Here is a 25,667-nt window from a genome sequence, read left to right on the forward strand (position 1 = left end):
TATCTCTTCGCAGAGATGAACGCAATCCACAAACAGGACCAGGAACAGGATAACTAGCTCAGCGTGCTGGAACGCTGACTAACGGAACACAGGATATAAACAGTTCGTGTACGTATATATCAGCGACACTGATGTATCAACGTAACACGAATACAAGGAAAATAATAAACGTGCAAGTATGCGTATATATTGGCGATGAACCAATATATGACACAAGACAAGCAAAGTAACAACTTCTAGAACAAGAGCAGAACTAGGAGGACTCGCTGACCCCTTCGCAGGAGTCAGCGCAGTCCACACGGACCAGGAACGAGGTGGGGCACGAGCAGAGTAACAGACTGAATCTGAGACTATGGTAGCCCATCAAGCATTGCAGGAAGCAGTTCTTTATACTGAGGTCATCCAATGGGAGCAGACCTGCAGATTCCCACACAAGTGAATGGTAATTAATCACAGGCTGACAGCAGGAAAAGGCAGACAATGATATGCAGCCTGCAGGAAAGGGATTGCCCCTCCATTGCAGCAGACAATGTTTGTGTACACAAAAGCATATTAAACTGTCATTAACTTCAGAGCGACTGCAGATGGAATCAGCAACTAGTCCAAGTGCAAACCAAACTATGCAAGAAAATGCATGTAATGACATCAGAACTGCTTGGGTTACAATACCACTGCAGCCAGCAGTAAACGCTGCAGACATGATCATAACAATAAGATCCCTTCCATTTGTAAAAGTTCAGCACCACAGGACCCTCTGAACCTAAAGTGAAGTCGCTCACTAAAGCACCAACGTTTCTGCAAGTAAAAGCATAACCTCTTCATACCATGGGAAGGGCGAAGGGTGGATGACATCCGACTTGTATACAGAGTGGTCTACTAATGCTGGGAAAGGATATCTTATTCTAGATTGTCTCTTCTAAATCTAATTCCTAAGGGCCCTTTTACACTTAATCAGTTGCTCTCAGTTATAACTGAAAGAAAAATGATTTTCAAAGTAATGACCATGTTTTCCTATGGCACCTTTCACACTTAACCACTTGCCGACTGCCTACTTCATATTGGCGGCGGCAAAGTGGCAGCCCCAGGACCACGTAACGCAGAATGGCGTCAGGTCCTGGGGCACTCTTTGGCCGGGGATCGCGCGCTGGAATGCGCGCGCATCCACCGGCAATAGGCTCCGCCCACCCGCCGGCCAATCGGAAGCGCCGGCGGGTTGTTAACCCGACGATCCCCGGATAGGAAGCGTATAATACGCTTTGTAATGTTTACAAAGTGTATTATACAGGCTGCCTCCTGCCCTGGTGGTCCCAGTGTCCGAGGGACCACCAGGGCAGGCTGCAGCCACCCTAGTCTGCACCTAAACACACTGATCTGCCCCCCCCCTGCCCCCTGATCGCCCACAGTACCCCTCAGACCCCCCCCTGCCCACCCCCCAGACCACCATTTGCACACAATCACCCCCCTAATCACCCATCAATCACTCCCCTATCTGTCAACGCTATTTTTTTTTTTAGTCCCTAAACTGCCCCCTGCTCCCTCCTGATCACCCCCCCACCCCTCAGATTCTCCCCAGACCTTCCCCCCCCCTGTGTACTGTATGCATCTATCCCCCCTGATCACCTGTCAATCACCTGTCAATCACCCGTCAATCACCCCCTGTCACTGCCACCCATCAATCAGCCCCTAACCTGTCCCTTGCGGGCAATCTGATCACCCACCCACACCAATAGATCGCCCGCAGATCCGACATCAGATCACCTCCCAAATCCATCGTTTACATCTCTTCTCTCCTCTAAACACCCACTAATTACCCATCAATCACCCCCTATCACCACCTGTCACTGTTACCCATCAGATTAGACCCTTGCGGGCACCCAATCGCCTGCCCACACGCTCAGATTGCCCTCAAACCCCCCCCCCTTATCGATTCGCCAGTGCATTATTTACATCCGTTCTTCCCTGTAATAACCCACTGATCACCTGTCAATCACCCCCTGTCACTGCCACCCATCAATCACCCCCTGTCACTGCCACCCATCAATCAGCCCCTAACCTGCCCCTTGCGGGCAATCTGATCACCCACCCACACCAATAGATCGTCCGCAGATCCGACATCAGATCACCTCCCAAATCCATCGTTTACATCTATTCTCTCCTCTAAACACCCACTAATTACCCATCAATCACCCATCAATCACCCCCTATCACCACCTGTCACTGTTACCCATCAGATTAGACCCTTGCGGGCACCCAATCGCCCGCCCACACGCTCAGATTGCCCTCAAACCCCCCCTTATCGATTCGCCAGTGCATTATTTACATCCGTTCTTCCCTGTAATAACCCACTGATCACCTGTCAATCACCCCGTCACTGCCACCCATCAATCACCCCCTGTCACTGCCACCCATCAATCAGCCCCTAACCTGCCCCTTGCGGGCAATCTGATCACCCACCCACACCAATAGATCGCCTGCAGATCCGACATCAGATCACCTCCCTAGCGCAGTGTTTACATCTATTCTCTCCTCTAAACACCCACTAATTACCCATCAATCACCCCCTATCACCACCTGTCACTGTTACCCATCAGATTAGACCCTAATCTGCCCCTTGCGGGCACCCAATCACCCGCCCACACGCTCAGATTGCCCTCAGACCCCCCTTATCAATTCGCCAGTGCAATATTTACATCTGTTATTCCCTGTAATAACCCACTGATCACCTGTCAATCACCCATCAATCACCCCCTGTCACTGCCACCCATCAATCACCCCCTGTCACTGCCACCCATCAATCAGCCCCTAACCTGCCCCTTGCGGGCAATCTGATCACCCACCCACACCAATAGATCGCCCCCAGATCCGACATCAGATCACCTCCCAAGTGCAGTGTTTACATCTCTTCTCTCCTCTAAACACCCACTAATTACCCATCAATCACCCCCTATCACCACCTGTCACTGTTACCCATCAGATTAGACCCTAATCTGCCCCTTGCGGGCACCCAATCACCCGCCCACACCTCAGAACGCCCTCAGACCCCAGCCCTGATCACCTCGCTAGTGCATTGCTTGCATCTATTTCCCCCCTCTAATCACACCTTGAGACACCCATAAATCACCTCCTGTCACCCCCTAGCACACCTACCCATCAGATCAGGCCCTAATTTGCCCCGTGTGGGCTCCTGATCACTCGGCCAAACCCTCAGATCCCCCTCAGACCCCCTTCCAATCACCTCCCCAGTGCATTGATTGCATCTATTTTCCCCTCTAACCGCCCCATGAGACACCCATCAATCACCTCCTGTCACCCCCCTAGCACTCCTATCCATCAGATCAGGCCCAATACATCCTGTCATCTAAGAGGCCACCCTGCTTATGACCGTTTCCACAAAATTTGCCCCCTCATAGACCACCTGTCATCAAAATTTGCAGATGCTTATACCCCTGAACAGTCATTTTGAGAAATTTGGTTTCCAGACTACTCACAGTTTTGGGCCCGTAAAATGCCAGGGCAGTATAGGAACCCCACAAGTGACCCCATTTTAGAAAGAAGACACCCCAAGGTATTCTGTTAGGTGTATGATGAGTTCATAGAAGATTTTATTTTTTGTCAAAAGTTAGCGGAAATTGGATTTTTATTGTTTTTTTCACAAAGTGTCATTTTTCACTAACTTGTGACAAAAAATAAAATCTTCTATGAACTCACCATACCCCTAACGGAATACCTTGGGGTGTCGTCTTTCTAAAATGGGGTCACTTGTGGGGTTCCTATACTGCCCTGGCATTTTAGGGGCCCTAAACCGTGGGGAGTAGTCTAGAAAACAAATGCCTCAAAATGACCTGTGAATAGGACGTTGGGCCCCTTAGCGCACCTAGGCTGCAAAAAAGTGTCACACATGTAGTATCGCCATACTCAGGAGAAGTAGTATAATGTGTTTTGTGGTGTATTTTTACACATACCCATGCTGGGTGGGAGAAATCTCTCTGTAAATGGACAATTGTGTGTAAAAAAAAATCAAAAATGTGTCATTTACAGAGATATTTCTCCCACCCAGCATGGTTATATGTAAAAATACACCACAAAACACATTATACTACTTCTTCTGAGTACGGCGATACCACATGTGTGACACTTTTTTGCAGCCTAACTATGCTAAGGGGCCCAAAGTCCAATGAGTACCTTTAGGATTTCACAGGTCATTTTGAGACATTTGGGTTCAAGACTACTCCTCACGGTTTAGGGCCCCTAAAATGCCAGGGCAGTATTGGAACCCCACAAATGACCCCATTCTAGAAAGAAGACACCCCAAGGTATTCCGTTAGGAGTATGGTGAGTTCACAGAAGATTTTATTTTTTGTCACAAGTTAGCGGAAATTGATATGTATTGGTTTTTTTTTTCACAAAGTGTCATTTTCCACTAACTTGTGACAAAAAAAAATCTTCTATGAACTCACCATACCCCTAACGGAATACCTTGGGGTGTCTTCTTTCTAAAATGTAATTTGTGTGTACCAAATAAGAGTCAGGTAAACTGGGGAATGATCATTTATCAACAAGAAAAGTAAGAGTGATTTTAACTTTTGGATTACCTGGTTAGCATCCTTATTATTTGTTTACCAGATAAAAATAAATAATTAATTTTATGCCCAACAGTTACTCTTTAAAGGGAGTCTGAAGCGAAATCCCCCCCCAAAAACACATACTCTGGGTCCTAATGAGCCTTTCCCTTCCTCCCCTGGCCCTGTCGTTCCAGCGCTGGCTCCCCCGTTAGCAGTCTCCGACCGATGGGTCGGAGACTGCTCTCTGCCGCTGCGGGGAAGACTTCAGAAATCTTCAAGAACCAGAGTGCTCCCGAAGACGGGCCACTCTGTACTGCGCATGCGCGAGTATGCTCTCTCGTGCACCCACCCAGAGCCTTCCCTATCCTTAGGTGAGTATCTGGTTTTTGGGGGGATTTCGCTTCAGACTCTTTAAAGGGAACCTTTTAAAGTGGATCTGAGATGAAAAACTAACTATAACAAGTAACTTGTCTATATATTTTATGTAAAGTTTAGATAGTTTACACAGAAAATCTAGCTGCAAACAGCTTTAATAGAATAAGAATATTTCTTCCTGTGATACAATGACAGCAGCCATGTTGTTTGTAAACATTTCGCAGAGGCAGGCGTATCTGCATCTTGAGCAAAAAAACCTCCCTCCTCCCCTCTGCCTCTGAAATCTCTGCATAGTAATACCTCCCCCTCCTCCTGCCCAGACTGAGCTCCCATGAGCCCTTGCTACTGCCAAGGCTCTCTGAAAACCTGTGGGTGTGGCTTATTTAGTTTATAGGGAATTAGAGCATTAAAACAAAAACAAAAAAGTATTTGGCTTGAGGAATGCCCTATAAACAATAGGAAAGGAACACAATTATGCAATGAGTAAAAGTTCATCTCGGATCCACTTTAAAGGGATATGGATGTTTCCTTTTAAACAATACCAGTTGCCTGTCAGTCCTGCTGATCTCTTTTGCTGAATCACACACCTGAAACAAGTATGCAGCTAATCCAGTCTGACTTCAGTCAGAGCACCTGATCTGCATGCTTGTTGAGGGGCTGTGGCTGAACGTATTGGAGACACAGGATTAGCAGGCAACTGGTATTATTTTAAAACGAAAAATCCATATCCTTCTCAGTTTAGGTTCCCTTTAAAGAGGAACTGTAACCACATACAGTACAATGCAGTAAATTACTCAGGATACCCATTTTTATGGTACATATTCTGTTTTCAGCTGAAACACTTCATATAGCTATATATTGCTGCATATTGGTATGTAGCCCCACGCTCCCACTGAGTCTTATCAGGATTGTTTATTATTTGGAATTCTCCCTTAAGCTGGCCATACACTAGGCAGATTACCCGCCAATCGACAGCAGATTCGATCACTGGGATCGAATCTGCTGTCAAATCGTTCACGCTAAAACTTCGATGGATTTCGTCCCGAAATAGATCGGTCCCGTCATCGCTCCGTGTGGTAAATTACCGTCGATCGCCCGCGAGTAGGGAGCGCATCGCTAACGGCGTATGATCGACGCAGGTATACATTACCTGAAGCTGGCTCCCGACATCTTCTCCGCATCACTCCCGGCTGGCATCTTCTCTGCATCACCTTCCGCATCACGACATCCGGCATCCGTGTATACCTTCCTGTGTCACTGCAGTGACAGCGGAAGTACAAAAAGAAATAGAGGGCGCTCTATTTGAACATCTGCTGTCACTGGAGTGACAGAAAGTTATACGCGGATCGGATGCCGTGATGCGGAGAAGAGGCCCGGGGGTGGGTGTGGGGGGACAGGCGACAGCGGCAGCTCAGCAGATGGTGAATCGGTTTCAGGCTGAAATGGATTCACAATCTGTTTGCAGTAAAGGCAGCCATACGATCCCTCTCTGATCAGATTCGATCAGAGAGGGATCTATCTGTTGGTCGAATCTGATGGCAAATCGACCAGTGTATGGCTACCTTTAGAGCATTCTGGGAGACCAGCTATGATTTTGTATTGGCTTTAGAACTCTCAGTAACTAAAATTCCACAGTGATCACTTGCCAGTACCAAAGGTTGCCTTTTAATGTCAAAGATGTTGCCTTTAGATGTTACGTTTCAAAAAGTAAATCAGGGAGAGGAAATATTTGACAGTGGGCAAACACTGACCTTTTGATATTGTAAACCAATAAGCAATTTTATAAAGTATGTTATTTGGGTTACAGTTCCGTTTTAATATTTACTACTACTAATAAACATACAGCTCTTTCTTTTCATATCCCGCACTTTTGCTAGTACAGTAAAAAATATAAAACAAACATTAAGCAATCAGCAGTTTCACAGTTTATTGCTTTTGGCAAAATACTATCTTCCAAGCAAAACAAATAATAGCATAATCACTTAAACCCAGTCACTGTGCCTGTGAAATGTTTAATTAAAAGAAATAGCTTTATAAGCCCTTACATGATAAGAGTTTAAAACAGCATTTTTATTTATAAGCACTGTACAGTATTAACAAGTTGACAAATATTATATAAAAAAAATAATTCTAAAATATACAAAATAGAAAATACTGTTATAAAATTAAAATCTGCAAAAACAGCATAGAAAGACTTGGTACCGTTTCTTTGTATGAACCTACACGTCTGCTTCTGGCAGGAGAATTATATAAAAATATATATCATATAACCTTCACTATTGCTGTCCTACACTACAGAATGCTTCTTAATGCAGCATTTCAAGGCTGCTCTACTCACACAGTTATATTTATGGAAACAGGAAATTTGGGCTATTGCGACTAATGGACAATCTGAGCGTCGCTATTGGCGCTAATACAAATATTGGCAGAAAGTTGGCCGCCCGCTAAATAGTGAGCTCCGGGTCCGCCCACTCGCCCAGCCAAAATTTTTGAAATGTATTATTTTGAAATGTATTGTGTTTGACATTTATCGTTTTGGAACTGTATCGTTTTCTGTATTATCGTTATTTGCAGCAGGTGTAGCGAAGGGACGCTTAAGATTAGGCTTCAGTAAGGGGTGTGGTTTAAGGTTAGGCGTCAGGAAGGAGAGTTTTCAGACTAGGCGTGGGAGGGGGTGGTTAAGGGTAGACGCCAGGAAGGAGGGGTTTAAGGTTAGGCTTGGGGGAGGGGGGTGGTGGTTTGGGTTAGACATCAGCAGGGGAGGGGCGTGGTTAGAGTTTGGCATTAAAGGGGGAGGGTTCTGTGTGAGAGTAGGGTTAGGTCTAGCTGTAGTAACATTTACCGGTATTTTATTATTATTATTACCACTGTAAATGGAAGAATATTGGTAAATCTTACCGATATTCTACTATCAGCTATTCCCCCGCCTCTTTTTTTGCGTATGCATATTTACACCTCTGCTGTCTACTTTGCAGACATAAAAGATTGCATGAGGTCCATTTTCACTGGCAGTGGTAGAAGCTGTCACTGAACATCCATACTGACCTATGCACTTATTGTTTAATGGAATAAAAATCACTTGCATCTTCAGCTATCCACTACACCCCCTTATCTCTGTTACACATTGGCATTAGCCCAGAATACTATTCTGCTGGTATATATACATCATGGCTAATGCAATGACTAATAACACATATGTATAAAGTGTGTGCATGAATATCTTCATTCAGAAAAGCAAATAAAACTATTCAAGTAAAATATAATTCTACATGATTGTCTCCAGTAATGTCACCCGTTCCCAACCGATAAACATATTTCACTAACATTATCATGTCTCGGCCAATAGCACTTGCTTGTTAACTGTACATAGTATGTCCAGATTTTAAAGAGGGTTTCCAGGCTCAGTGAGATCCCTTTTCTGATTCTGCCTTGTCATATCTTATGAGGACATTTACCATTTTAATTTGGTTGTGGCAACATATGCTGACTATCCCAGTGCCGTTTTTAGAAGCAGTAATGCTTTGTAAGTACCATAATATGCAAAGAAGCAGAGCACTGACAGCTCATGTATGCAGATAGAATAATGCAAGGGTCTTGCTCAGAGGACAAAGGACGCTTGGTTTGAGAGACATACAGAACAAAGAGGGCCCAGGACAGGGAATTTCAGAAGAAGCCAAGCTCCTCCACAGCATGTAGCCAACATACACAAGTGAAAGAAAGAAACCATGTGACAAATGTGAAGTGTGAACTTTGCATATTGTAATATCAGCCTTTCCCATATAGGATGTGGATGATATAGGCTGAGAAATGGATGACATCCAGCAAGCACTCCGAGTTCATGGCAAAGCTTTATTGATTTAATATTCCAATCTCAACATGTCAGGCCATGGCAGACCTCTTTCTACAGGTAACCATTCCAGTTATGATAGGCCCATGCCAAAGCTCCATGGAGCAGCCTAACTGGGAATGCTTGCTGAATATTACCTGCATGTTGCAAAGCACAATCCCCCACCTCTCTGCCAACAGGCAAAGGTAGCCTCGTAATATTTCCATGCAGTCACAGAGAGCACTGAAGATGGCTAATGTGTGGCCTGGGAGGCAAATGCCTACTTACCCCCTGGCCCAGTCCTCCCCTGGTGTTGCTGCTGTTTATAAAAGAGAAAGGAATGGCACATTCAAGTTACTACAGGAACATGTCAGAATTTAATGTAAATGCCCCGTAAAGTGCAACGCTCTTAAATGTTTTCATTGCTGTTATATTCCTGTGTAATTGTATTTATCTCAATCACCCCAGTCCAGTGGTTCTCAATGTGTCTTCAGATCACACCAACAGGGCATGTTTGTGCATTTTCTCTTCAGGGCCCCTATTCAATTCACTTTTCTCTTTGAGTTTTCTCCCAGGATAAATGTTCATGCTTTATCAATAAAATGTTTTTTAAGCCTCCAGCAAGCAAGGACATTTTTATCTTTACTTTTTTCTGTACTTTTTCATCTGCAAAATGTTATGTCCTGGGAGAAAACTCAGGAGAAAAGCCAACTGCATATGGGCACCAGACTCAGGTTAAATGTTTGCTTCACTGTAGTACAAAATTATATAGGACTATAAAAGTCACTTAGTAACTGAATGCCATGAAATAATGTCCCTCATCTTCATTCTTCAGCTTCTGCTTATTTTGTAGGAAACTTGCTGGAACGCATGGCAACAATGTATGGGAATGATATTAAAGAGATTCTTTCTCAGCCTCATTGGTTCATATGCTTGCAGAAAACAGGAAGTTACATTTATTGCTCCCTTCACACCCCTATGGCTTGGCTGGTTCACATTCCACAGGATGGAAGGATCCTACAAAGGGATTTCTGCAGGCATACATGGTAGTTAAGCCATGCAAGGCAGCTTACCTAATGAGTCACTATGAAGCTCAGCAAAGTAATCGCTGGTATGTCATTGGGTCGCTGCTTGTTAACACACTTGAAATATACACAGATCATTTCATAAGGATTGCTGTTTTGGTAGGGAAAGTAGAGATAAACATTAATCACAATTCTGAACTATTTAGATCTTCCCTGGCTCTTGTGCAGCGATCCACAAAGATGCATTGCTGGTGAGTCCTGATGATAGGTCTGAGGACTGTACTGTCCTTGCTTTGTACGGCCTACAATAAGTTAATAACACTGAATAATCCTCCTATACCACAGACTTTGCTTCTTATAGCTGTGTGGATCCAGAAATCCATCAACTGTTCTGAGAGGTTTGATTATCATATTTCCTGAAGCTGGACCTGTGGAAGAGTCCCCTGAAACAGAAAAGAGTCATAATGAGCATTGGTGTTTTCCAGCATACATGTAAGGCACGCACTGCTAGCTAGCGCCTATTAGTACAGTTGATTGCCCCATTATAACTCAGATAACATAAATATTTACAGATTTTTGCACTTATGTAGTTATTAAACTTTGGACTAAACAGTGGATTTTTTCTGTGTGAGGACCTCACACATTCATCAGGAGAGATCTATTTATGTCACTGATGCTCATGCAATCTTGGCAGACTATTACCACAAGCACTGATATACAGTTATGTTGGAAGTATCAACAGGATTACTAACCTGCAGTATAGTAAAGCAACTGCAAGATGTTACTGTCTGTAAAATGATGTGATGATCTCTATGGTATTGTGATTTCCTGTATTCATTCTGCTTCCTCTCTGTTCTAAGTAAGCTGCACTACCTGTTGTTTATTTATGATTTATCTCTGCACGATTTCTTCAGTAAACTTGTTATACTGAGTTCCTATCTGCATGTACAGACCAATTTGCTCCATCAAATTAGACATCAGAGGGAGGAACAGAGATGTCGTAGTCCCAGAGCCTTCGGTCATGCCGCTCCTACATTATGGAACTCCTTACCTCAGCAGATCAGGACAGCTCCATCTCTGGACGTGTTTAAATCCAGACTAAAAATCCACCTGTTCAGTTTGGCATTTGCAGAAATATAATTTTGTTGTGTGAATACTTCATCCTACTACCAACTACTTAATCTGAGAGAGCCTAAGCGCTTTAAGCTATGGGAGAAAAGCGCTACAGAAATGTTATTGTTAATATAAATGAAAGTTTATGAAATATACAGTGGTGTGAAAAACTATTTGCCCCCTTCCTGATTTCTTATTCTTTTGCATGTTTGTCACACTTAAAGGAAAACTTAAGTCAAATAAAAAAAATGACATTTACTCACCTGGGGCATCCCTCAGCACCCCGAAGCTGGATGGTACCCTCGCAGCCCCGCTCCGATCGTCCTGTCCCCGCCGGCGGCTACTTCCGGTTCGGCGACAGCCGCCGACAGGCTGGGAACGCGGCTGATTTTCCGCGTTCCCAGCCGCTGCTATCACCCTCTATGCTGCTATAGCGTATATATAGACGCTATAGCAGCATAGAGGGTGATAGCAGCGGCTGGGAACGCGGAAAATCAGCCGCGTTCCCAGCCTGTCGGCGGCTGTCGCCGAACCGGAAGTAGCCGCCGGCGGGGACAGGGCGATCGGAGCGGGGCTGCGAGGGCACCATCCAGCTTCGGGGTGCTGAGGGATGCCCCAGGTGAGTAAATGTCATTTTTTTTATTTGACTTAAGTTTTCCTTTAAATGTTTCTGCTCATCAAAAACCGTTAACTATTAGTCAAAGATAACATAATTGAACATAAAATTCAGTTTTAAATGATGTTTTTTTTTATTTAGTGAGAATAAAAAACTCAAAACCTACATGGCCCTGTGTGAAAAAGAAATTGCCCCCTGAACCTAATAACTGGTTGGGCCACCCTTAGCAGCAATAACTACAATCAAGCGTTTGCGATAACTTGCAATGAGTCTTTTACAGCGCTCTGGAGGAATTTTGGCCCACTCATCTTTGCAGAATTGTTGTAATTCATCTTTATTTGAGGGTTTTCTAGCATGAACCGCCTTTTTAAGGTCATGCCACAACATCTCAATAGGATTCAGGTCAGGACTTTGACTAGGCCACTCCAAAGTCTTCATTTTGTTTTTCTTCAGCCATTCAGAGGTGGATTTGCTGGTGTGTTTTGGGTCATTGTCCTGCTGCAGCACCCAAGATCACTTCAGCTTGAGTTGACGAACAGATGGCCGGACATTCTCCTTCAGGATTTTTTGGTACACAGTAGAATTCATGGTTCCATCTATCACAGCAAGCCTTCCAGGTCCTGAAGCAGCAAAACAACCCCAGACCATCACACTACCACCACCATATTTTACTGTTGGTATGATGATCTTTTGCTTAAATGCTGTGTTACTTCTACGCCAGATGTAACGGGACACGCACCTTCCAAAAAGTTCAACTTTTGTCTCTTCGGTCCACAAGGTATTTTCCCATAAGGCTTGGCAATCATTGAGATGTTTTTTAGCAAAATTGAGACGAGCCTTAATGTTCTTTTTGCTTAAAAGTGGTTTGCTGCTTGGATATCTGCCATGCAGGCCGTTTTTGCCCAGTCTCTTTCTTATGGTGGAGTCATGAACACTGACCTTAATTGAGGCAAGTGAGGCCTGCAGTTCTTTAGATGTTGTCCTGGGGTCTTTTGTGGCCTCTCGGATGAGTTTTCTCTGCGCTCTTGGAGTAATTTTGGTCGGCCGGCCACTCCTGGGAAGGTTCATCACTGTTCCATGTTTTGCTATTTGTAGATAATGGCTCTCACTGTGGTTCGCTGAAGTCCCAAAGCTTTAGAAATGGCTTTATAACCTTTACCAGACTGATAGATCTCAATTACAGTACTTTGTTCTCATTTGTTTCTGAATTTCTTTGGATCTTGGCATGATGTCTAGCTTTTGAGGTGCTTTTGGTCTACTTCTCTGTGTCAGATAGCTCCTATTTAAGTGATTTCTTGATTGAAACAGGTGTGACAGTAATCAGGCCTGTGGGTGACTACAGAAATTGAACTCAGGTGTGATAAACCACAGTTAAATTATTTTTTAACAAGGGGGGCAATCACTTTTTCACACAGGGCCATGTAGATTTTGAGTTTTTTTTTCTCACTAAATAATAAAAACCATCATTTAAAACTGTATTTTGTGTTCAATTATGTTATCTTTGACTAATAGTTAACGTTTTTTGATGAGCAGAAACATTTAAGTGTGACAAACATGCAAAAGAATAAGAAATCAGGAAGAGGGCAAATAGTTTTTCACACCACTGTACCGGTATCTGAAGATCAATAACTGAGCACGGAGCATGCTTTGCTAACACAAATCATTCAAATGTTATTTACATTGACCAGATAATACCTCTGTGCATGTACCTAAGTATTGTCTTGCTTGCTGATGGTTTGAAAGGCATTTTATTGACAAGGTGTGAAAATATCAACTAGGAGAAAAATTGCATATGTGCCAAGGTGAGAGATACAGTAAGTAAGGAAAGATAAATTCTATGTATGTAAGGTAAGATTTTAAAATTCACTTTAGAACATAGCATGTGAGCCTGAATCCTTGCTCAAAAATGCTGATTATAAAAATCATCAGAAGAATGTCTCCCTGTTTTTCAAAGCTGTGTCTCAGTTCTGGTTCAAACCAAAGGATGATATCTAATGGGCTGAAAATGTTGCCATCAGCAAAAACATTCTCTGTTAATTAGACATCCCTCTCCATGGCAGGAACAAAACACAGATCAAGCTCCCTAGCAATTCCCTGCATGCCTGGAATGCTTTCACCTAGCTCCAGCCATCTGTGAAGTGAAGGAAGGCACCAGCCCACTACTCTGAGAATCCTCATTCTGTTTACAATCTACACAAATAAAAGCTCCTTTGTCACTAAGCCATTTGTCAGTCACAAACAAACTCAAAGCATGGACAAGTTTCCCACTGAATAAACAGGCTGTGTTACACTGGCAATGACATTGGCAATGGACAAGTGTTGCAGGACACACACGAAGTCGGATCTAGAAATATTCTTTAGCCGTAGGGTGTGAGCAGTTACCCCTCCACTTATCAGAGTAAACACTCCAACAGCAAGAAATGTCAAATATGTTCAGAGCTGAGATAAGAAACTGGATCCTTCTGTACTATCCAGGGGCCGAGTACATACCTCTTCTTATAAACAAAGTGTGCAGGTATTTTCCTTATTTTTCATTTTTTATTAAACAAAGTATTCCTTATTGAAAGATTATACACTGAGAGACAAAAAGTATAATACAAACATTGTAATCTTTGGAATATGCACATTCTTTAACCTCTTGACGACCAGCTAACGCCGATTGGCGTAAACTGGTCTTCTGCGGGTTACCATGGAAACGGCCACTCGATCGAGCGGCCTTTCCATGTCAGTTCACGGAGGGTGTCTCCGTGAACAGCCGGAGAGCCGCCGATCGCGGCTCGCCAGCAAAATGTAAACAGGCGGGGAAGAAATCCCCGCTGTTTACATCATACGGCGCTGCTGCGCAGCAGCGCCGTAAGGCAGATCGGCGATCCCCGGCCTCTGATTGGCCGGGGATCGCCGGCATATGATAGGCTGAAGCCTATCCTTCAATGCGCAGGACGGAAATCCGTCCTGCGCAGCTCACAGGGAGAGGGAGGGAGCGGCGAGACGGCGGAGAACGCTGCGGAGGGGGGCTTTGAAGAGCCAAGAGCAAATGCAGCCGGCGGCGATCAGACCCCCCCAGCAGGACATCCCCCTAGTGGGGAAAAAAGGGGAGTAGTCTGATCGCCCTGCTGCACTCCTGATCGGTGCTGCGGGCTGTAGAGCCCACGCAGCACCGATCATTGAAAAATCCCCTGGTCGGCAAGTGGTTAAGGGGAAAAAACATCCAACAGAAAATAAAGATTTTTTTTAATTTCATTTATTTGGGCTATCTGCATAGCGTGTCTATGTGGGTTTCCCCCAGGCACTCAGACTTCTTCCCACATCCCCAAAAACATATATATAAGTCAATTGGCTTCCCCCCCTAAATAGGCCCTAGACTATGATGGATATATGACTATGGCAGGATTTAGATCATGAGCTCAATGGAGGGACAGTTCATGTCTATACAGTGCTGCGTAAGATATCAGCGTTATATACATGCTAAATAATAATAATAATAAAGCCTCATTTCTATCAAGGTCAATTATTTTTATATTGTTAAAGAAAGAAATCCCCCCCCCCCCCCCCCCCCCATATTCCAGACAGGTACACATTTGCTAGAAAAACTAGCCAGGTGGTCAGACACAGAGGAAATACCACTGCAAGATAACCTATGCAATGAATTGTAGAGCAACCAAAGAAAGGTCCAGAAGTATCCCAGCACATAGGCTGAGCTCCCTGGGCTAATTATTAGACCATCATTAGAAACTACAAGAAAGAATCCAAGATATGGTTCACATTAATAGCACAGGGTAATGATTGAGAGACTAACTAAATGTGAGGACACAAAGGATCTCCACTATTATCGATTTTACAGTAGAACCGTAATTTCTGTGAAGTAATCAGCAAGAACTCTCAGGCTATTTTTCCACTGTGCTCGGCATGCATCTTGTTAGACGCAATGCCGGCACAGCTGTCCACTGTCTCGCAGCCGAATCTCTCTAGGCGCACTATGCATTGCTATGGGATTCGGACAGGTGATGCAAAAATATGCTGCAGGTCGTCAGATTTTTGCCCGCCCACCAATTCGAATGCTTCCTATTGACTTTAACCACTTGATGACCCAACCTTTACCCCCCCTTAAGGACCAGCGCTGTTTTTACTGATCTGTGCTGGGTGGGCTCTGCAGCCCCCAGCACAGATGAGGTAGCAGGCAGAGAGATCAGATTGCCCCCCTTTTTTCCCCCCTATGGGGATGATGTGCTGGGGGGGTCTGATCTCTTCTGCCTGCTGGGTGATGTGGGGGGGGGCACCTCAAAGCCCCCCTCCGCGGCGAAATTCCCCGCTCCCTCTCCTACCTGCTGCCCCCCCCCCCCCGGCGATCGAGGCTGCACAGGACGCTATCCGTCCTGTGCAGCCAGTGACAGGACGTCCCCTGTCACATGGAGGCGATCCCCCGCCGATCTGCCTTACGCAGCAGCGCCGTACAAATGTAAACAAAGCGGATTATTTCCGCTTGTGTTTACATTTAGCCTGCGAGCCGCCATCGGCGGCCCGCAGGCTATTCACAGAGCCCCCCGCCGTGAATTGACAGGAAGCAGCCGCTCGCGCGAGCGGCTGCTTCCTGATTAATTAGCCTGCAGCTGGCGACGCAGTACTGCGTCGCTGGTCCTGCAGCTGCTACTTTGCCGACGCACGGTATAAGCGTGCGGTCGGCAAGTGGTTAATAGGCTGCCAAATCCTATCTGAATTTGTGGGTGGGGAATTGGCCAGATTCGCAGCAGTGGAAACTTAGCTTTAGGAAAAGCAGTAGCTGTACAGAGAGAACAAAGTATATGTAAGTATTAGGGCAGTGGTAAAAATGCATCTAGGCACATGTATGCCATGCTGATGACCTGTTTGAAATTCAGTGTTTGGCCATAAAATGTGATTAAAGGAACTGCTGAGAGTTAACTGTACATTAGTGTATCCTAGAATATGTGCTGCAAATCCAGCTTGTAGAGCCGTGATGTGACTTAATGAAATGAGTAAAACAGGGGACCAAGAACCTACAGTAGCATAGAATCAGAGATCTTTAAGTATGCTATTCAAAAATTGGAAAAAATAAAAAAGAGAGAGAAATAGTTTCCTTACATCATAGGGCATTATCAAATGAAGAACTCCTTAGCCTGGAGACCAACAAACCTGGCCTCGATCTGATAAAAATTCAATAAGTCCTGCATCTCGATGTAGTACAACAATGGCTTGTATTGCATCGAGAATTTATGAGGAGCATCCATGTTCAATGAAAATCAGAGCACTGTGCATGGTGCCTTACAACCTATGAGTGATCTGACAAAGCTTTCCAATGCAGACACAATGAACTACTAAAAGTAATTTGCTACACCCACCTTGCATCACTAGGAGTCTTTACCACTGTTTTGTACAACTCTGGAATCTTGCGTTCAATCATAGGTCTGAGATTCTCTTTTAATCTATTATAGTTTTTCTTCAGTTCCTGTTGATATTCCTTCTGATCACTAGTAATAAGTCTCTTATTTTTCTCTACTGCCTCTCCACACCTGTAAGTACAAAATGGCATTTTACAATGCAAATTAGAAATGGCTAAACACATCAGCTACATATGTTACATAGGACACTTTGTTATAACCTGCAATATTAGGTTTCCCCACATCTCCTTACAGTCAGCATCACTGGAAGTCTATCCAGGTATAAGAATAATAGGTAAATGTCCCAGGCTTCTGTTGGATATGGAGCCACTGCTGGCACGCATGAGAGTAAATGTACCTTATACAGTTCAGCTTCTCATCATCATTGCTTATGGATGTTATAGGATGATTGAGAAACTAGAGGGTTATGCTGGATCCCTATTTTAGGAAGACCTGAACTCATGATATGAGCTCAGGCAGCCTTGTTTATCAATCCCAATGTTAATTTAGAAAAAAAAACTCTTCAAAGGCCTATTTAGTTCTCTTTCTGCTCTAAAAATAAAGACAGCAGAAATACAGGCACTTTCCCAATCTAAAATCACACTTTGGCCTCTGCAACACAGCAAAGGTTTGCTCATAATTGGGCGGCGGAGTGGTAGATGCTAGAATCTCTGAATTTCTCAACTTCCACTGTCAGTGGGGACCCAGAGTTAGTTTCACATAATGAGCTTAGGTCAGCTTTAGTGTACATATTATTAACTTTGTTTAAAACAATGCTCTGAATAATTGTCCAATATACTTGCATTACTGATTTTGCTTGTCTTATAAATAAAACCTTATCTCCAGCAATGCTTATGTTACAAGAAATGAGCCAGGAGCACTGTCTCCTACTCAGCACTTACTAATGTTACCATTAGTTGAAAGGTACGTCAACAACGTGCACAACCAACACCACGACATGACCGAACCCACAACAAACCATTTACATGACTTGTATTTTCAGTGCACCAACCAACTGAATGACCAACTCATTAACTAACTGGGCGCGCAAGCAAAACGATGGACTTGAATGACGAGGCTGCATTCAAAACCAAATACACCATTCAAATAACGATGTACACAAGTGGCCAATTGCACAATATCAGCCCAACAGTCATGTGAGTTAATCCGGCGGATGGATTGGGCAAACTAGTTGTTTGTCACGCATACACAAGCCTGATTGTCATCCAAGAGACCAAAATCAGATGATTTGATTGAGCGTGTGTACAGGCCTTAACAGATATTTGCTAACAAGGGTCAATTTGACCCCATAGAAAAAGCTTTTTAAGTATTAGTTACAGAATGTGGTAAAACAAAATGGCAGCATGTCTAGTTCATAGTTTCTACAAGTACCAGTTATACTACGTTTATGGTGGAAAATGTCATTTTTAGTTGTTGTAGTGCAAACCAAGAATAACATAGCTAGAGCCTTGGTTGCTGGCTGCAGTTCACTTTGCTTCATTGATTCATAACAACTGAAAAATAAATGGGAGATTAAAGTCAACAGTGATTATGGTTTGCCTCTATTGTCTTTACCTACGGTAAATGCTTCTAATTGTTGTTCCTGACACTGCCATGAATATTGTGCCAGACTGAGTAGCACACTCATTTTAGTCACATGGAGAAGCAGTTGTGAGAGGGTTACAAGCAAGTAAGGATGGAATGCACTTTGTTTTATCTTTTTTTTTTTTTAATCTCATTTAAATTTTGGTTGTAACAGGTAGATTTTTTGGCTATCGTAAAGATACTACTGTAGAATTTTTTTTTTCCAATCCTATTTCACTCTTTGAATTAGTTTTGAAGGTTTAGTAGCAACCCTGTGTGGACTTGCATTTTTAATTCAGGTGAAATCAACAATCCCCAATATCTGCCTGCCCTACACATGCCCACAGTCTGACCTGTGCTAATACCTCATAATCTGGCCCAAACAATTTGCTTTTAGTACAATAACGTTTATCTTCCTGTCCTTTGACACTTACCGCATGATAAACTCTTTGAAACACAGCCTTAGTTTATTGTGATGTCGGTACAGCTTAGGATCAGCAGGAATCTCAGCCAGAAACACTTGAGCTACCTCTAGTGGCCCCTACAAATACATAACCCACAAAGATCAGGAATAGAGAAAAAAAACTCAGAATGACACATATCTCTTGCTTCAAACCTTTTTTTTAAAGTATGAAAAACAGCATGTGTGTTGTCAGCAGAATTAATGCAGAATTGTACATATGCACGATTACCGTCACCCACAGGGATCAGTACTCGATCCCTTGAGCAACAGTTTGGGGTTAAACTCTGTACAAATGTGTTGCTAGCAGGGCAGACTTAGGGCCCTCGAGGGCCTCCCCAGGTCCCCCCCCCACATTTCTTGTGGTGCCCAGAGACCCTATAAAGTTTTCAGCAGTGTAGCTTCCTCTTCCATTGGTCTGTAGCTCTACGCTGCCCCATTGGCTGCATCTTCTCAGTGACCCGGCAGCTTGTTATTACGTAATAACATGCAATGAATCAGGGAGAAGAGGTGCCCCTGTGAGGATGAAGATTGGAAATCAGGGACTGATGGAGAAGCGTGCCAGCTGGTGGTGGTGAGTAGCTACGATGCTGACAACTCTGCAGGGGCCTAGGAGACCAAAATAAAGTTGAGGAGGGAGAACTCCTAGGGAGCCCGACAGCTGTCTCGGGGATTCTGGGTATGTTATTTGTTAGAAATAATGGGTTCCTCTCAATATGACTGAACACACATATTCATCAGATTTTGTAATTAAATCTGGTGGACTTTAATGAAATAGAATGTTTTTCACTGTGGTCATTACTACTTGATACATATATTCTAAATATAAAATGCTGTTGAATAGGATTAACTTCATTGCAGCAAATGGAATTGTGAGAGGAAGTGGAGCTATTAACCCCTTTGTTGCCAAGCTTTCGCTTCCAAATTGCACTTCTGCTAGCCCAGCCAAATTTAACATTTTTGCTATGTGCCAAGATAATTGATATCATTGATTTTCAAATGGCACAAAGGGTTAATAATTCAAGCCTTCACATCACTCAGAATCTAATTGATAATACTGCCTTTTGGGAATACACGGTTCATTTTTAAGCTGATAAGATGGTTCGATAGATAATTTCCGACATGTCCGATCTCACTTTCGATTCTTTGGCCACTCGTTTTCTGATAGAAGTGAATGGAAAAAGATAAGAAAAACAAGAGCAAGATAAAAATCGAGAGCTGAATCGAGAGCTGAATTGAGCGGCAAAAACGATCGACAGCAGAAAAGCACGGCAGAAATGAACCGTGTATTATTTAGCCTTTAAAAATGATCAGATTGTGTTGAGCTGTATTTGCAGAGAAGCTTCTGCTGTATCCAGGGGGTATCCACATCCTTATTTGCAAGACAATGTGATATTTTGTCCAGCAATTGGCAATGTTATCAATGAGTTTCATTGAAATGTAACTTTGCCTTCAAGTGAGGTTGTACCAGTCTTTTTCTGTTTTCTATTTTTGCTGTTTTAGAGCAGAAATGTAATTACCGCTATGAGTTTCATCCCACTTTAAGGCAAAGAACCTGTACAGTTAAAATGAAAAATTGTCAATTTAGCACTTCACGGGATCTTTTAATTATTGGCTTAATATTTTTCATGTATATTTTTATTTAAATGACACTAACATCATATACTATTGCCTGTAATTGCCAAGTTATTAAGAACGTCTACAGTATATGATAAAATTATGCATCATACCCTGAACCGGGGTTCCTACCAAGAGGAAAGCTTCAGTCCTACCATCAAGTTCTATGTTCCTCCATTTTAAATGCTCACATGTTGGTAACAATAACAATGCCCTGAGGTTTGTATATTGCTCACTTTTATCACATTTGCCATTGCTTTATACAAGACAATTATTATCTGTTTAACCAAGTTGATTGTATGCCTCAAAAATGATATTGTTTTGTCATAAAGACTACCCACTACATCGATATACCCAACCACTCATATTTTCGATCGCTTTATGCAGTAAGTATAAAACCTTAAAGAATACCTGAACTGAAAATTAAAAGTCAAAATAAACATACACAAGTCATACTTACCTCCCGTGTAGTCTACTCCTCAATCTCTTTTTACTCTCCTGTGTCCTCTTTGTCCACTGTGATCAAGGGAATTCTCCATACTACATTTTGAAAATGACCATTACCCCATAACAGCTTTCTGGTCAGCACACTGTAACATCACCCACTTGAGTCATAGGGAAACATGGACATTACCTGGCACATCCGTTGGCCTCTTCGCTATAACTGACAGCAACTGATATATTACTGACAGCAACTGATATATTTCAGTTCTGACAAAATGTTGTCAAAACTGGAAGGGATAATTGTCAGAAGGAAATGGTGAGCTTCTGAGAGGAACTGATGGCAAGGTAACTATGTAATGGTCATTTGAATTTACCTCATGTGTTTATTTTAAATAATTTTACTCAGTTCAGGTTACCTTTAAGTGAGGTTTTCAACAATTTTAAAAATGTTGTATTGTGGTGGTGTGCCTCACCTGATTCTAAAAATCATACTATTGAAATGTAAGTTTGTACCATAATTACTGTAGTAGACGTTTATAAGGCAATTTACACATTTAGACTGTACCTGATTCACTGTGGCTCCCACAGAGCCTTGCAGCACCATCTGAAGCATCTTTGCATCTGGTGGCTCTTGGCTGGTAGCAACTGCCAGTTCAAGAGTTTTCTTCTGCATATCTTCTATTGCAACTTCAATTGGAGTCAAAATAAACTGGAAGATACATTGATTTATAATTATTTCCAAAGAGCAAGGGCAGACTTTTCATAGGTTAACATCAGTAGTTGTATGGCACAACCACACTTGCTTTATTAATTTATTTCAATCTGCAGAGCAAAATCCTAAACTACGGTAAACTAGTCCCTCTCTGAAGTGAACTAAATAGTTTTACCCGGTGGGACATCATTGACCAAGAATGACATGAAATCTCTACCAACTAAACTTTTTTTTGTTTTTCTGAAGTTATCAGTAAGAAAGCCTTTATACATTCTTCAAACCCTGCCTATAGTTAGGAGAAAAACAACAGAAGGACTAAGATCTCCCTAGGTGTACATGCAGGAGCCTAACTACAAACCAGCCTCCCCGCCCCCCAGAAAAATTGCACGCACCCTCACAGATCTCCTCTCCCTCCCCGCCTTAGCAAGAAGTGTGGGCAGTTTAAAAATCTGTTTCCCCGCCTTTAGTAAGAAGTGTATCCAGTGTAAAAATCTGTTGTCCCTCCCTTTCCTAGTAAGATGTGCAGCCACTTTAAAAGTCTGGCCCCCCAACTTAGTAAAAAGTGTGCAGCCAATTTAGAAATCTGCCCAGACCCAATAGTTAAGAGTGCAGTCACCCCATCACTTTGGTACACAGTGTGGCTAGTTTATAAATCTGCGCCCCCCCCCCAACTTAGTAAGAAGAGCGACCAGTATCTGCTCCCCCCTTCATCAAGGCAAGAAGTGGGGCCAGTATCTGTTTTCCCCAACCCCTTAGTAAGAAATATGACCAGTATCTGTTCCCCCCCCCCCTCCTTAGTAAGAAGTATGGCGGGAATGTGCCCCTCCTTCCTTATTAAGAAGCATGGCCAGTAATCCCCCATACCCCTTTAGTAAGAAGCACAGCAATATTTACCCCCCCAGCAAGAATTCTGGCCAGTATTCACTCCTACCCCTTTTATTAAGATATGTGGCCAATATCGGCACCCCCCCCCCCCTTTGGTAAGAAGTGTGGCCAGTATTCTGTCACCCACTCCTCTCGTAAAAAGTAGCCAGTGGGCCACTCTCTTTCTCTCTCTTTCACTACAAGAATATTGGAATGGCCACAGTGGAGTACATATTAGAGTGGCCACAGTGAAGTACGTATTAAAGTGGCCACAGTGGAGTACATATTAGAGTGGCCACAGTGGAGTAAATATTAGAGTGGCCACAGTGGAGTACATATACCTACTCCTGCATCGGGTCCTCTTATGCTTTTCACTCCAGCTGGAAAGCATGCAGCAGCATCCCTCCATAGGCTCCCGATGCATGATGTCACATGGCATTGGGAACCTACAGAGGGATGCTTCTCTACAATGATCAGCTGGAGAGAAGAGGACAAGAGGACCCAGTGTGGAGTAAATATATGTGCTCTGCTGCGGCCCCTCTGCTATTCACATAGGAGGAGAAAGGGAGAGGCAGGCCCCCTCTCTTCTGCGTAGAGCATAACTGATTGGCATAAAGCTCAGTAGCACGTCTGCATGGGGAAGGCTGCCCGAAACTATGATTCTAGCAGGTCTGCATAGGCCTTAATGCCAAGACAAACGTTTTAGGGATAGAAAAGATTTTTTTAAGAAATCTTTTTTTTTTTAAATGGATTAAAAGTGTTGGGATTTAAAAATGAATTGTAGTAGCTAATATACCTTGGGGGATATTTTATTCAGTGCATTGTAAAATTCTCCTTTAAGTGTTTATCGTTTTGCATTTATACAATGAGTTCATTCAATGGGTAGATGAAGTTGGCTGTGTTGAAGGTAATGTTTACTGTATTATCTGAAGCTGCTATGAACAAGTCATGACAGTGCCAGCCCTTAGATCATTATTAATATATTCCATTTGGTGCTGAAATGCATTGTCCTAGTTACTGAAGTAAAGCAGCTTGTCATTTGTTGTTAATACATCTGTTGCCATTAATATAGATTGCTTTGTTTACAAAAAGCCAGCAATCACATTTTAACCACCGCACCATGTCAGTAAGTAAACATATCCCTATTGTGAACTGGCTGCCAGTGTAAACACATTGGAGCACATTGTGACATTGTCAAAACCTGCACTATTCTGCTTCACTAGATCAAAGCCGATTATTGTTATACAGTATATCTAATCAGATCAGTAAATCACATAAAAGGTTTACACGAAGACACGCCCAAACATGGAGTTACCAAAATGGCAGATTAGCCTGCTTTACATTTAATCTGATGAGAATCATGTCAAATATGAGGTAAAATAGATCTGACAGCTGATGGCTACTCAATCAGCAAAAGCCATTGGATATAAACCCCATTAGTGGGCTTAAGCTGCAGCCTAATGGAGCAAGAAAGTTTATGAAGTGGAATCTCTATTGGGTTCTTACCATACCTCCCAACTTTTTAAGATAAGAAATGAGGACACTTTAAGACATGCCCCTGCTACACCTCTAACCACTGCCCCACCACACCCCTCATCATGCACATAACAAGGATTTCAGAAGCATTTCAAAGGATGTAGTGTAATCATTCAAAAAACACTGGTCCTTTCTATCATCCATCCAATTTCTTCATTTCAAAATTAAAAATTAGAAATAGATCAATTTAATTGATGGGAATAAAGTTTAGAGTCAGTTTAATACATTTTTCAGTAGAAAAATACATATATATCTGCACATCAGTTCCACAAGAGGGACAAATGAGGACGGAAAGAGGGACAGAGGAATTAGGGATCCAAAAGAGCGATAGTTGGGACTCAGGATAATTTTTACTACTTTGTCTGCCCTTTCATGGCAATTTGCTTCGCTGTCTATTCCAGTAATGGGTGTCACCAGTAGAGGAAGTGTGCGCAAAGTTCTCATTCAAGGTGTGTGTGTGTGTGTGTGTGTGTGTGTGTGTGTGTGTGTGTGTGTGTGTGTGTGTGTGTGTGTGTGTGTGTGTGTGTGTAAAGGATTAGAATTTGCCAGATTTTTACTGTTGTCTTCCTCTCTATGTGGAAAGATTTCCCTCACTTATATGAAACCCTTGTCCATGGGCTCTCTTCCTTCCCTGCCTCCTTGAAAAGTTGTGTCTCCATGCTGCACTACCCTCCCTCCAATGGACATTCTCCCCTCCTTCTGATGGACATGTCCCCAGGCTCCACTCCCCTCACTCCCTCCGATGGACATGTCCCCAGGCTCCGCTCCCCTCCCTCCAATGGACTTGTTCCCAGGCTCCACTCCCCTCCCTCCGATGGACTTGTCCCCAGGCTCCACTCCCCTCCCTCCGATAATCATGTCCCCAGGCACCGCTTCTCTCCCTCCGATGGACATGTCCCCAGTCTCCGCTCCCCAGGCTTCACTGCCCTCCCTCCAAAGGACTTGTCCCCAGGCTCCTCTTTCCTCCCTCCGATAGTTATGTCCCCAGGCTCCGCTCCTCTCCCTCCAATGGACATGTTCCCAGGCTCCGCTCCCCTCCCTCCAATGGACATGTCCCCAGGCTCCGTTACCCTCCCTCCGATAGTCAGGTCCCCAGGCTCCGCTCCTCTCCCTCTGATGGACATGTTCCCAGGCTCCGCTCCCCTCTCTCCAATGGACATGTCCCCAAGCTCCGCTGCCCTCCCTCCGATTCCCAGGCTCCACTCCCCTCCCTCCGATGGACTTGTCCCCAGGCTCCACATTCCTCTCTCCGTTAGTCATGTCCCCAGGCTCCTCTCCTTTCCCTCCAATGGACATGTCCCTAGGCTCCGCTCCCCTCCCTCCGATGGACATGTGCCCAGGCTCGGCTCCCCTCCCTCCGATGGACATGTCCCTAAGCTCCGCTCCCCTCCCTCCTTTTGATGGACACATCTCCAGGATCTGCTCCCCTTCCTCCGATGGACATGACCCCAGGCTCCGCTCCCCTCCTTCCGATGGACATGACCCCAGGCTCCGCTGCACTCCTCTCCCTCCCTCTGATGGACATGTCCCCAGGATCTGC

The 25,667-nt window shown here is 43.7% G+C and overlaps 1 protein-coding gene across 2 annotated transcripts in view; it reads right to left on the reverse strand.

The window, feature by feature from the left end:
• Nucleotides 1-6,850: 6,850 nt before the first annotated feature.
• DOCK8 (dedicator of cytokinesis 8) overlaps nucleotides 6,851-25,667 on the reverse strand; it is a 222,880-nt gene continuing 204,063 nt past the window's right edge. For both annotated transcript variants that reach the window (XM_068235948.1, XM_068235941.1), the window contains exons 45-48: nucleotides 21,581-21,724; nucleotides 18,929-19,035; nucleotides 16,872-17,042; nucleotides 6,851-10,231 (exon numbers count right to left, since the gene is read on the reverse strand). In XM_068235948.1, the coding sequence (XP_068092049.1) occupies nucleotides 10,171-10,231; nucleotides 16,872-17,042; nucleotides 18,929-19,035; nucleotides 21,581-21,724 (483 nt within the window). In that variant the 3' untranslated portion in view covers nucleotides 6,851-10,170. The remainder of the gene's footprint in view (nucleotides 10,232-16,871; nucleotides 17,043-18,928; nucleotides 19,036-21,580; nucleotides 21,725-25,667) is intronic.

The sequence above is a fragment of the Hyperolius riggenbachi genome, chromosome 1, assembly GCF_040937935.1.
Source record: "Hyperolius riggenbachi isolate aHypRig1 chromosome 1, aHypRig1.pri, whole genome shotgun sequence".
Lineage (NCBI taxonomy): Eukaryota > Metazoa > Chordata > Amphibia > Anura > Hyperoliidae > Hyperolius > Hyperolius riggenbachi.